Here is a 13,721-nt window from a genome sequence, read left to right as displayed (position 1 = left end):
GTTGAACCTTCCGCATTTCCATCCAGCTTTATAAAATGATAAGACTTCCGCTTATTATTGAATTTCGTTGTTTTTGTATTATTGTCGTAAATTGTTAAATGGATTAGATTATTAATGGATAAGTAATTAAATTTGGCTTGCCTAGCTTTCATTAGTAGGCGCCATCACGACTCCCGAGGGCGGAAAATCCGGGTCGTGACATCCTTCCTCCTGCATTCCACATGCACCGTAGCAACCTTACTTGGGGGAATTTCAAGAGTATATCCTAGATTATCTTCTTGTCATCTAACTACATATTACTATTTTAGGTCATTGTCACTAAACTGCAATGCAGCACTGTCTTCACTTCTTTACTTTCTTGGTGAAGTAAAATATATATATATATATATATATATATATAAAGAAGCTAACAAAATCCACAAACCGATTTATGTGACTTACAGTACTAAGAAAAGTTAGTACAGCACAAGATATCTTGCGCCTAGGGAAGTCATGGGAGTTGATACCCCCTCAACACCTCAGACTTCTCTCTATCCATAACATCCAAAATATGCAACCTACGGATAGTTCGCTGTAACTCCTAGATAGTTTCTCCATCCTCCAATCATCCCAACTGATATAAGATGCCTTTATGGTGCACGGCAAAAAGATTTTAGTACATGTTCCTACTATCCCTTGCAACAAGCAGGAAGAGGTGGTGGGCATCTTCCCTATATGCACTCAGCATTACATAGATAGCATTACATAGATAGCATTTTATGCAGGAAAACAAAGAGCTTTCTCTTAAATTTAACTCAAGTGAGGCAAGCCTTATGCAACATTACCCAACGAAGGCACGTGTAATTTCTGTTGAGTCTTTGGTTCTCAAGATTAACTTCCAGATATTGGATCTAAGTGGCGTGTTAGCATGCCGTACTGTGGAAATGCCTTTGCTATCTGTGCCTCATATCGGCACATCAATCTGTCCTCTTCCAGCATATCCGCAATCACCTGGTCCAACTTTCTCATTACAGCCAAGAGACTTCCTATCTTCAAGTCTGGGCAGTTCCTCCTGAAGACAATGTTCCATCTTCTACATTGAGCAATAGTAGCTTTTGGTAAGAGAAAAACAGGAATAAGACTAGAAACACCACTTTCAGTGTATTATGTCAAATCTAGTAAGTCATGCCAGAAACTTATCTTCTCTCCGTTACCCACTTCAAAGCAGGTATTATTTTTGAAGTCTCCAATAGCTTTGGGTATGTGCTTCCAGGGTCCCAAGCCATACGGGAAGGACACCGCGCTAGTGCACCACTGATTTTGCCTCCATGTTTAGCATTTAACACCTTCCTCCAGTAGGTGTCAACATTGCTGTTGTATTACCATGCCACATCATCAATAGGCTTTTATTATGCAGTTGCAATCTTTTAGTTTTCACTTCTTTATTATGTCTTTTTCTTTTGTTTTCAACAAGTTAATCTGCAACAAGTAATTTTCACCACTTGACACAGTAATAATGTCAATCATTCAATAGTATTTTGTAGTTATGGTATCTTGAGGTTGAAGCAGTTTTGATAAAAATGATGTTAATAGCTCTACAATATCAATTAGCTGCTGCTGCTGCCAAAGTCGGCTCAAGGAACAACCATACCTATTTGATGGGGTTAGCGTTTGACAGTAACCAAAGTCATGACACGAAAGTCAGAGGAGAAGATGCATCTAGAAGGGGGACAAATATAACATGTTCAATGAGCAAAGTAGTTTTGTCTTTTGTCGGCAGGAGAAACACATCCATGAGGGAGGAAACTGAACTTGATAAATAAGCATGACGGTCTCAGGACAAGGTCTAACCTGTGAATTAAGGTTGCGGAGCTGGCGTACTGCTTGAGGAGATCCATCCATGAAATATAATCCACCAGAAAGTCCAACTTGTAAATCCACCCGACTAAGTTCTATCTCAGTCAAATTTAGAACCTGCAAAATTATGAATGTCAGTAGATGCTGCCTCTTAGTTTTCCAAGAATTACGAATAAATAGTAATTCACCTGAGCAATAGTTCCAGTCAAACAACGCAACCCATACTAATACAAAATATTATTAGCGCATAACTAACCGGTCGGCTCATGGCCCATTTGATACACTATGCTCTCATTATTTAAACTCCTTTAACAATTTTGTATTTAACCAAATTTTACAACCTGATAGATCCAAAACTGATTTTATGCTAAAAGCTGAAGAAATGTAACTTTAACACCACGCTTTGGCAACACATAGAAATCCGCTATTTCTGCATGGGGGCTTATGTACATAAGAGTTTTAGTTCGCATGAACACATTAAACACCATTTGCAGAACTTTTAAATAGAGAAAAGTTGACAAGTTTTTAGATGTCCTAAAAAGCTTTTATGTGTTTCAGAAATGGTACCAGTAACAAGATTAAAACTAAAGGAATATGCTAGTTTTTCAGATTGTGTGCCATAAGACTCAAAAAACTTTACAGAACACTAAAAAAGTTGTTTGGAAAAAATCTTGCAACCGTTTTTCGTCGAAACACAGGCTTGCACTCTTTAGAAAAGAAAATCAAGAGTATTTTTAATAGGTTTGCTACCACTTGTAAAAAATTAATAACAGACCACTATGATTACACAAGCAAAAGAGGATAAAATGGAGACATATTCTCATTGGCACTATTGCAGCCAATTTTGTATAAAAACCATTAAGCTAGTTAAGGAAGTGGACCTTTGGCCTAACTCAATCCCGAAAGTTCAAGTGGTGAGAATTATTCAAAACCGCACGAGGAGATTACAGCCCTACATTTGACTGGTGAGCGATTTTAACATCTCCTGCACACCCAGGGCTCGACATATAGAGCACAGAGTAACATAACATGAGTGGCCCGACAACGAATAGCAGAATAGCATGGTGGATTCGACTCTGATACCACGTTAAGAAAATGGATCTTGGGCTTAACTCATAACAAAAGTTAGCTCAAACGGTAAGAATTGTCCAAAACCATATGAAAAAGATAATAGCCCATACATTTAATCAATGTGTGACTTTGGAAAAAGATGTTTTCGTCATGATTACAATTTACAAAGATGCAAAGCATAAAAGAAACGATGATCAACTATAACAATAAAGAGAAGTAGAGATCTTGACCTTTAAGTGCCGAGTAATCCTTCCATCACTCGGATCAGTTAAATGATATGCTTTGTTAGTTTGATACTTAAATAGTAGTAAATAACCCTAATCCCATATGTATTAGGAGTAGGACATGTATTATATATATAGGGCTCTTTGTATCATTGTCAATTTAATTAATTAATAATATTTTCTCCTGTGCATTCTCACATGGTATCAGAGCATTGGTGAGATAATTATCGTTGTGCGTCATTCCAACGACATCCGGGAAGAAATCAGTCGTCACCGTGCAATTTTCCGGTGACCTAAGTGATTGTTTACATCAAAGTCATTATTTATCAGTGTTGTGAACAAACCAACACCACCACAAGGTCCGTCGTAGCCCCGCGACCAAATCCCAACAAAACCCGCCGGAAAACTCACTACCACGCGCCCTCACGCGCCGAACAGAGTGAAAATTTTCCGGCGAGATCTGTGCACGCGCCGGGCGTGTGAGACCCCTTCCAGCCATTTTTCGGCGAACTTCCTTCAAGAAAGGTCACTCGCACCTCAATTCCGAGTCGACCAGTGCTATCCCTAACAAATTACGACAACTTTGGAATTTTCCGGTGAGCTACAGTGTTTCCGGCCAGATTTTGGAGAAAGTTTCTTTTGAACAGTGTAATCGTCTTGCTTTTCCGAGCCTACCTATCAAGTTTACATCAGATTCCAACGACTTTTTTATTTTCCGGCGAGCTACAGTGTTTCCGATGAACAGTAACAGTGAAACAGTGACTTCCAAACAATTTTTTGACCTTTTGCCGGCGTAAACATTATAATGTCATTCTTATTAGAAGCCTTAGACTCACAATTCGTTGGATCGAATGCATTAAATCCAATCCAGATGGTTTCTTTACCGGATTATATTGAGTTCCTTCAGTACAAAGCACGTAAACAGACATCTTCAGGATTAACCTCCGTTGTTCCAACAAATAGTAGCATGACTGTGTCTCCCAATCTTCACCTTCTGAGTCTTGGGTCATTGATTCAGGTGCATCTGATCATATTTCTGGTAATAAATCTCTTTTCACTAGTATCTCATATTCTCAATCTCTTCCAACAGTCACAATGGCCAATGGGTCTCAAGCCATGGCAACTGCAATAGGTCAAGCAAGTCAACTTCCTTCCTTACCTTTAGACTCAGTTCTTTATGTTCCTGGTAGTCCTTTTAATTCATAGCCGTTAGTCGCTTAGCCAAATCACTTAAATCTGCTGTTTTATTTCTTGATGACCTTGTTTTTATACAGGAACGTAGTACAGGGCGGATCATTGGTACCGGACGTGAATCAGATGGACTTTATTACCTTATCCTTGCAAAATCACATGGACTCGCATCTTGTCTTCCTCCAATAACTTCTCCCGTTACTGATTCACCAGATTTATTACATAAACGGTTAGGACATCCCAGTTTGTCAAAACTTCAGAAAATGGTACCTGGCTTATCTCACTTGTCCACTTTAGAGTGTGAGTCGTGTCAGCTCGGTAAGCATACCCGCTCCCATTTCCCGCGGCGTCTTGATAATCGAGCAGAGTCACCTTTTACTTCAGTCCATTCAGATGTTTGGGGTCCTAGTCAAGTTAGTTCTACCTTAGGATTCCGCTACTTTGTCAGTTTCATTGATGATTATTCCAGGTGCACTTGGATATTTTTGATGAAAAATCGATCTCAGTTGTTTTCTATTTTCCAGACCTTCCATGCTGAAATTCAAAATCAATTTGGGGTTTCTATCCACACATTTCGTAGTGATAATGCCCTAGAGTATTTGTCTTCCCCATTTCAGCAATTTATGAACTCCCATGGGATTATTCATCAAATATCTTGTCCGTACACATCCCAACAAAATGGGGTAGCTGAAAGAAAGAATAAACATCTTATTGAAACTGCTCGTACCCTACTAATACAATCTCATGTTCCGTTGCGTTTTTGGGGGGATCCAGTTCTTACATCTTGTTATCTTATTAATTGCATGCCATCTTCAGCTATCCAAAATCAAGTTCCATTCTCTGTCCTGTTTCCCCACTTACCTTTGTTCTCTCTTCCACCCCGTGTCTTTGGGAGTACGTGCTTTGTTCATGACCTTACTCCAGGAAAAGATAAGTTAGCTCCTCGTGCTCTTAAGTGCATATTTCTGGGTTACTCGAGAACGCAAAAGGGATATCGATGTTATTCTCCTGACCTTCAGCGATTTCTTATGTCTGCTGATGTTACCTTCTTTGAAACCCAATCATACTTCACAGGTCCAGTTAATCACTTAGATATACCTGTTCCTTCTTTTGGAGATTCAGTCCCTATCTCCCATTCATCTTCCTCCATAGCTCCACCGCCTACAGTTCCAGTTGCAGCTCCACCACCTATAGCTCCAGTGTCACCACCGAGTCCAGTGTCACCACCTAGTCCAGTTCACCAACTATCGCTCCAGTGCCACCACCTAGTCCAGTTCAACCTTCTACAGCTCCACCACTCCTGACTTATCATCGTCGTCCGCCCCCAGCATCAGGCCCAGCTGATTCACGTTCTGCACCTGACCCTGCTAATACTGCGGACTTGTCTCCTCTTAATCAACCGATTGCACTACGAAAAGGTATACGGTCCACGGTTAATCCTAATCCTCATTATATCGGTTTAAGCTACCATCGTCTCTCATCATCCCATTGTGCATTTGTGTCATCTTTGTCCTCTGTTTCCATCCCTAAATCTATAAGTGAAGCACTGTCTCATCCCGGATGGCGACAGGCTATGATTGACGAGATGTCTGCTTTACATACAAGTGGTACTTGGGAGCTTGTTCCTCTTCCTTCGGGTAAATCGATGGTTGGTTGTCGTTGGGTGTATGCAGTCAAAGTTGGTCCAGATGGCCAGGTTGATCGACTTAAGGCTCGTCTTATTGCCAAAGGATATACTCAGATATTTGGACTCGATTACAGTGATACTTTCTCTCCCGTGGCTAAAATTGCATCAGTCCGCCTTGTTCTATCCATGGCTACTGTTCGCCATTGGCCTCTCTATCAGTTGGACATTAAGAATGCTTTTCTTCACGGTGACCTTGAGGATGAGGTTTATATGGAGCAACCACCTGGTTTTGTTGCTCAGAGGGAGTCTAGTGGCCTTGTATGTCGGTTGCGTTGGTCCCTCTATGCTCTAAAGCAGTCTCCTCGAGCCTGGTTTGGTAAGTTCAGCACAGTTATTCAGGAGTTTGGCAGGACTCGTAGTGAAGCTGATCACTCTGTATTTTATCAACATTCTACTTCAAATCTCTGTATTTATCTGGTCGTTTATGTTGACGATATTGTTATTACCGGCAATGATTAGGATGGTATTAGTAAGTTGAAGCAACATCTCTTTCAGCACTTTCAGACTAAGGATCTAGGCAGATTAAAGTATTTTCTGGGTATTGAGGTCGCTCAGTCCCGCTTAGGTATTGTGATCTCACAACGGAAGTATGCCTTAGATATTCTTGAGGAGACAGGAATGACAGGTTGTAGACCTGTTGACACTCCGATGGATCCGAATTCTAAACTTCTGCCAGGACGGGGGGAGCCTCTTAGCGATCCTGCAAGATATAGGCGGTTGGTTGGTAAATTAAATTACCTCACAGTGACTAGACCTGATATTTCCTTTCCTATGAGTGTTGTGAGTCAGTTTATGGATTCTCCATGTGATAGTCATTGGGATGCAGTTGTCCGCATTCTTCGGTATATAAAATCAGCTCCAGGCAAAGGCTTATTGTTTGAGCTACATTACCATTTAAGAGGAAAGAATGACGTTCTACTCACTTGCTTTCCGAGTGGTTGGAGACATATTTGATCCGCTGCAGTATTAACCGACACTGATGTTTGTTCACTGAATCAGCTAATGCATTGCTCCTAAACTCTTCAAGTTCTTTTATTAGCAATTGCCCTGTCGGGCATTACGTGACCCAGCCTCTGAGCACACAGAAGAACTGCTTGAACATTCTGAAGGCGATTTGTCGTGCTGGCAGACGAATCTATGTTGAAGAGAACTTTGTGTATATTTGATATATGATGAACATATGGTGGCCGTGTTTTCTAGAACAACGGAGGCTTATTGGGCTCATGAAGGTGCCAATGGATTGGGAGAATTGGGCCGCGAATTTAAAATGCTTACACTAATTAGCCTTAGTCCAATTGAGGCCCAAGAATTTCAAGAAATTGAAGAAGTCCAAGAATCCATTCAAGATTAGGATTTCTTTTCCTTACAGATAGGGATTTCTTATTTCTTGTTTCCTAGTAATTTAATCTTTGTTTTAGTAGGATTATATTTGTAGTTCTAGTCAAACTAGGATTGTTAGTTGGTAGCCCATTCCTACTAGAATTCTTTTTCCTATTTTAGTTAGGATAGGTTTTTTTAGTCTTATTCTTATTCTAGTTTAATTAGGATTAGTTTTCCTTAACCTTACCAATTTTACACATTGTAAGACCTATTTAAAGGGTTTAATATGCTGAGAATAAACATTGGTGATTAGTTTTTCTAAGCTATTGATTTACTTTTTATTTCATTGTTCTTCCTTTATTCAACGCTTCTTGCAATCTTGCGGGATTGAAGAACGTGTGGGTGAGGTTTCTTTTCATCTTACATGTGAGTTTGAAGAACGCTTTTCTTTTCATCTTACATGTGAGTTTGAAGAACGCTTTCGCTAGTTTTGTGAAAAACTTTACCAGGTGCTTTTGTTTTTCTCCCTTCTTTGTACTTGAGAGGTGCAAAATCTTGAAAGTACATCATTTATTGCCGGAATTAACTTTGCAGAAATGAACCAGCAGCTCAAACACTTAACTTAAACTTACGAGTGCCCAAAGAATGGACAAGTTTCACCAGGCGTATCTTCCATCCAGGCATCAATCTCTTTATAGAAGGTGCAGGCCTCTATAGTTTGGAATATATAGAATAAAGTAGTATCATACTTGGACGCGACATCTATTTTCCATCCTAAGATCATTCTTTTCTAGCTGAGGCAGGCCTCTTATGTTTGGATCATTACTAAAATAAAGCAGCATTGTACTTGGAAGCAATGTAATCACTGACTATCACCTCCTTTATCCAAGTAGGTCCAGATGGCAATGTTATGTACTTGATTTTGGCATTTTCTACTTGAGAAGAACCACATCGCAATCTGTGACCATATATCAAGGCATTTGATAATTCCATTATGGCTGCACACATGCGGTACTGCAAGTTGTAGCATAGTAATGGCAACTATATTAACCCAAACGAACTTCAGAGGTGGAAAGAAACATCTTATTGAAATTTGAAGATACCTGGCTTTGCAAAGCACAAATTGCTTGGGGATGAGCTTCTGAGAGTCTGCAGAACAGGCTTACTGCCATTCCATTTTCTCTAGCCTCTGCACTCTAACATGGAAACAGTTCGAAGTTTTGGTATCACAAGTTACACAAGCATTGGAGCTCAACGCAGAGAGAATCAAGATTACCTGGATGAGTGGTGGTAATTGATAATGATCCCCAACTAGAACAAATTTTGATGCAAATGTCAATGGTCCCAATGATACCTGGATTGTAAATCTAATATGTCATTTGTTTTTCAAGTAAGGACTTGTCATCTGGTGACGAATGTAGTTCATAAAAATAACTAGCTCTAAAAACATAGAAATGGAAAAGCAAAAGAGATTGTTTTGGGGGAAAGGAATTTAAGGCTGCACAACAAAAGCCTATTATTTTAGTGGCTTTGGAGATATAATGATGAAAGCAATAGGTTATGGAAACAATTCATAGATGTCAAATATGGAAGGAAGGATTTTTGGAATCCTCATGCAGTCCAATCCTCTTCCAAAGGGAGACTTTGGAGCACTATCAGAAGTCTATCGAAAGATTGTAGTCAGTTTGTAAAGTTGAAGCTGGGGAATGGTAAAAATATCCAATTCTTGTTTGATGTATCGATGGGGAATGAAAGTCTCAAATCAAAATTTCCAGTTTTATATCGCTGCTTCTCTGACAAGAATGGGAAGGTAGCAGGCTTTAACTCAAGTAATGGCTGGCAGTTGATCTTCAGGAGGGGCCTTAATGACGGGGTAGTAGATTAATTCGCCCAGTTAATGCAATTGCTGAGGAGTGTCAGTTTGGAGGGCAATAGGAGAGATTCAATGATTTGGGCAGCAAGTAATGATGGGAAATTCATAGTTAGCAGAGGTTATACTCTTTTACAAAAGCAACAACGGAGGTATGAATTTGATTGGCCATGGAAAGCAATATGGAAATCAGAAGCTCCTGTTAAAGTAGCATGTTTTGGGTGGGTGGCAGCAAAGGAAGCTTGTTTAAATCAGGATAATCTACAGAAGAGAGGAACTATTTTAATTAATAGATGCTGTATGTGTGAAGAAGAATTAGAAACAGTCGATCATCTCCTCATTCATTGCAAAGTGGCAAGACAGTGTTGGGAGCTATTCCTTGGTTTATATGGTATCAAATGGGTTATGCCACAAAATGTAAAAAGTCTGCTGGAGACATGGCAACATCAACAAGTGGCAAGAAGTCAGCAGCCAGTGTGGAGAACAATCCCCCTGTGTCTTATGGACAACATGGCTGGACAGAAAGAGAGTTTGCTTTGAAGGGATAAGACAGCATGTANGCCCTTAGTCCTTTTTTCCTATTTTTCCACTTTTCCTGTCTTTATTTGTCTTTGAGTTGATGGTCCATTTTTCTTCTGCTGAAAGTGATGCTGAGTTTTGCATTATGATTTACATGTAGGCTCCTACATAAAATTTCTAAATCAACGATTAAAAAGCCCTTTTTCTATTATATTGTCAAGCGCACTAGCTGCAATTAAAACATGCAATGCTAAAATTAGATGCTAGTTTCAGAATGGTTACTACAACGAGTCAAATAACATTCTTATCTTTTATATTATCCACTATATATGTGCCTCATCTCTTATGTACTCAACTTGATCCCTACTTTTCTTAGATGGGGTGTATCATGAATTACCGAGGTCATCTTTAGTGCTTTCTTCCCATAAATTTCTATTCGAGGGATGAGTTTTCCTGCATAAATTTGTAGAACTTGCATCTAATTTATGTCAAGGTGCCAGAATGGTGGCTCTGGAATTCTACATAAATACCTGAGTTTAGAGGTGACTTTGCAATAGATCAGAAGATGATATACATCCTTCCAAGTCTCATACACCGACTAAAGTCTATTCTTTTCTTCCTATGTTTGCAGCCAAGGATAGTAGCCCAAGCTTTTATAGAATAACCAAGTCATTTAAGTTCTGAGTTTTGTCAACCACTCTTCAGCAAGTAATAAATGTTTGTTTATGGGCCATGATATCTTTTGTAGTTGCAATGATGCTCTTTGACAACTAGAGCGACATACTTCTAGAATAGTTTTTTCTTTCTGCAACCTTTTCAGTTTATGTGATATTATGGATTTCTCTTATAAAATTTTGTAAAAAGTGGGAACAAATCTAACAGGTTACTTGCACAAAAATGTGAACTCCGAATGCATCTACCTCCCTCTCTTCTCTCTCTCTTGTTACTGTTTATTTCTGCTTAACTTCTCTTTAAATGTCGTTTGCTTGTCTTATTATTCATATACTGATACAGGATGCAACATGAGTTGGAGGTGACTACAAAACAGGCCATCTTTGTGGATTCAAGTATAAGTGATACAATTCGTACATGCATTGTGCTGGGGAACCATCGTGCTGCCGCAAAAGTCAAAACAGAATTTAAGGTCTCTACTTTCTTGTTTGGCTCACAGTGACGATATACTTCTATTTTCTATTTTATTAGTGATTTATGTACCCTCTTTTGAAGTACATGTTAAACTTTTGGCTTTGTTCAATTTAAATTGCCCTTGATTATACTTTCTTGGATGATTCAGGTTTCGGAAAAGCGCTGGTATTGGCTCAAAGTTTTTGCTCTGGCAACTATTAGGGATTGGGATGCCTTGGAGAAGTTTTCAAAGGAGAAAAGGCCACCAATTGGTAAGTTTCCTCAGTAGCTTAACAGGAAGGGATCTATGACTTCCTCTATTATTTCAATGAAATATTTCTATATGCATTTTCACTGTGGTATTTGTATTATAATCAGGATATTATTAATTTTAACTTATCTTCTCTTTATTGTTGTGATCAATTGTATTTAGGAAATTGATGTTAGTTTAATTCAAATAGGTTTACGATGGTTTTACATTTCAAGGAGCAGGAAATTAGGTTGAAAGTTAACGCTTGAATTAGAAAATGTCATATGTACGTTATGGCACCTGATCTGGGAGTTTCTGCAATTGTGCCCTACACATTAATAGAGGTTCACTATAAACAATAAGGCATCTGCAGAGATGGCTTTTCCCTACATGACTGCTGTATGTACTGCTGCTCTTTTTGATATCTTCAATTTTTTTTCTTTTACCGTATTAACCCCTCCTTTATGGCAGTGCCCTCCATGACCATAACAACAACAAACCCAGTGAAATCCCACAAGTAGGGGAGGGTAAACTGTACGCAGACCTTACCCCTACCTTTTGACGGTAGAGAGGTTTCCGGAAGACCCTCGGCTCTAGAGTGCCCTCCATGACCATACCTAATGTAATAGCTACAGGCTTGGCTAGCTTAGGTCTTGAGACTGAGGAAGTTAATTTGTGTAATCGGCTTCACTCTAGAGTGACAGTTAGCTACACTTACCTCTTGAAATTCTTGGTATGCTTTATAATGTTTCTTGGTTAAACTAGGTTTGTTGTAGCCGTGTTGAACTAGCTCTTTTCTCTTGTAGCCATGTGAAATGTATTTCTGCTTCTTGTGACTGCCAGTGAAAGGGGCACCGTGGACATGTTTGTAGATAGCATACATGCTAATGAAGGGTAATGGATATCTTATAGTCATCCCCTTTTCTCCTCTTTTTTCTCTTCTAGGTTACCGCCCATTTGTCGAGGCATGTGTTGATGCAGATGAGAAAGGTGAAGCGCTAAAGTACATACCAAAGCTGACTGATCCTCGCGAAAGAGCAGAGGTAATAGTTTATCTGTTCTGAGATTTCCCACATTTGATCTATAGACATGTTTGACATGCCACATAACTCAAGTAGTTTAAGTTTGAGTTTTGAACTTTACCCACATTTGGTCATTATTGGGTGAGTTTTGAAGTTGAAAACAACAGATATTTCGACTAATATAAAAGGAAGTACGTTTGTCTGATCGTTGCAAAAAGCTAATATGAGTCAGATTCAGATATCAGAATAGGTTTACCAAGATATGCATTGTTTTTTAAAACATAGGGAGTTGTGTGAGCTTATTTCAATCCACAGAGCGGTAGCGATAATGAAGAGAGAATGATTACTTCATTAACTCTTTAACATAGACCACCTGGTTGATTTGAGTGCATGTAGTGTCATAAATGCATTTCCCACCCCAACACCCAGTTCTTCCATGAAAAAGGAAGAGAGGAGAATGAACTGATGATGAATGTGAAAAGACATTGGGTTACATAATCACCAGTAAAAATGCATTTGCTGCGTCAATTAAAGTGATTTTTCTTGCTTATGGGATCTGTGAATTCATTAACAGGCTTATGCCCGAGTTGGAATGGCCAAGGAAGCTGCCGATGCTGCTTCTCAGGCTAAAGATAATGAATTACTTGGGAGGCTGAAGCAGACTTTTGCCCAAAATGCAGCTGCTTCATCAATTTTTGACACACTGCGAGACCGGTTATCCTTCCCAAGTGTTTCTTGATGCCGGCCATCTGTTAGCTGCCTTTGGTGTGAGCCTGTTGTTGTTATGACTCTTCCAAATTAACATTGATTGAGGATTGATAGCGTTGGAGCACGATAAAAGAAGCCCTTGGGAACCCATCTGCTGCATGCCCTCTCTCCTTGCCTGTTTTTTCTATATATTTATGGCGTTTGAGGTTGTGGAAGTGTTTGAATCCGGCAAAGATTCCTCATGTTCTAGATCCTGTGAATAGCTTGGTTAGAAACGATATATGAAAGCATGTGCTGATGTTTCTCCCTGAATTGGTAACAGAATTCGTTTGAGCTCTAACATTTCCATGGTATGTAGTTTCCGTTTCTATGTGGCTGAGTGATGTAACATCCTCTGTGGATGTTCGAAAATAAACTGACTCCATCAGCTCGCTGGTAATGTTTTGCTTGTTTTTCCAACTCGTTTGGACTCTTTTTTCTATCCTATGTACGTCACAGGATAGTTTGCTGGTTCGAGGAGTACGTACTTGAGAAATAGTGATTGGGAAATCGTGGGAATTTTAGACACGTTGTAGTGATCTGTTCTTATCTACGATTTTCATGTGATGGATCCTCGGTGGACATTTAGATTGTGCTTGTTTATCTGTACGGAATGATTTAATGAACATCTAATTTCTCTGTTTTACTCTGTGTATTTTGACACTTAATTTCTTGTAACATCTAGATAGTCCATCTTAATACAAGTTCGTTGCGTATTAGGTTGATCGCGTATGTGAAGTGCTTGAAAAATATACGTTCAAAGTACCAGAGCTAGACCAAGGTTTGATGGTAATCTTGTCCTTTGCCATAGGAAAAACCCCGTGTTAATTGGAGTATCATAGCAAAACAACATTTTATG

The 13,721-nt window shown here is 39.3% G+C and overlaps 2 protein-coding genes across 2 annotated transcripts; one reads left to right on the top strand and one right to left on the bottom strand.

Moving 5' to 3' along the window:
• LOC109232754 lies at positions 413-8,681 on the bottom strand. Its single transcript, XM_019398515.1, has 5 exons — positions 8,606-8,681; positions 8,433-8,525; positions 8,206-8,343; positions 1,831-1,953; positions 413-1,072 (listed from the first exon to the last, which is right to left on the bottom strand). Exons 2-5 carry the CDS (start codon positions 8,499-8,501, stop codon positions 944-946), a joined length of 459 nt encoding a protein of 152 aa, XP_019254060.1. The 5' UTR covers positions 8,502-8,525; positions 8,606-8,681; the 3' UTR covers positions 413-943.
• LOC109232686 (protein VACUOLELESS1-like) lies at positions 10,712-13,511 on the top strand. The gene is made up of 4 exons (XM_019398452.1): positions 10,712-10,862; positions 11,013-11,115; positions 12,039-12,136; positions 12,690-13,511. The coding sequence occupies exons 1-4, from the start codon at positions 10,734-10,736 to the stop codon at positions 12,852-12,854; spliced, it is 495 nt and encodes a 164-aa protein (XP_019253997.1). The 5' UTR covers positions 10,712-10,733; the 3' UTR covers positions 12,855-13,511.

This window comes from Nicotiana attenuata, chromosome 1 (assembly GCF_001879085.1).
Source record: "Nicotiana attenuata strain UT chromosome 1, NIATTr2, whole genome shotgun sequence".
NCBI lineage: Eukaryota > Viridiplantae > Streptophyta > Magnoliopsida > Solanales > Solanaceae > Nicotiana > Nicotiana attenuata.
The sequence above is the reverse complement of the archived record's forward strand: the minus strand, read 5'-3'. Positions and strand labels throughout refer to the sequence as shown.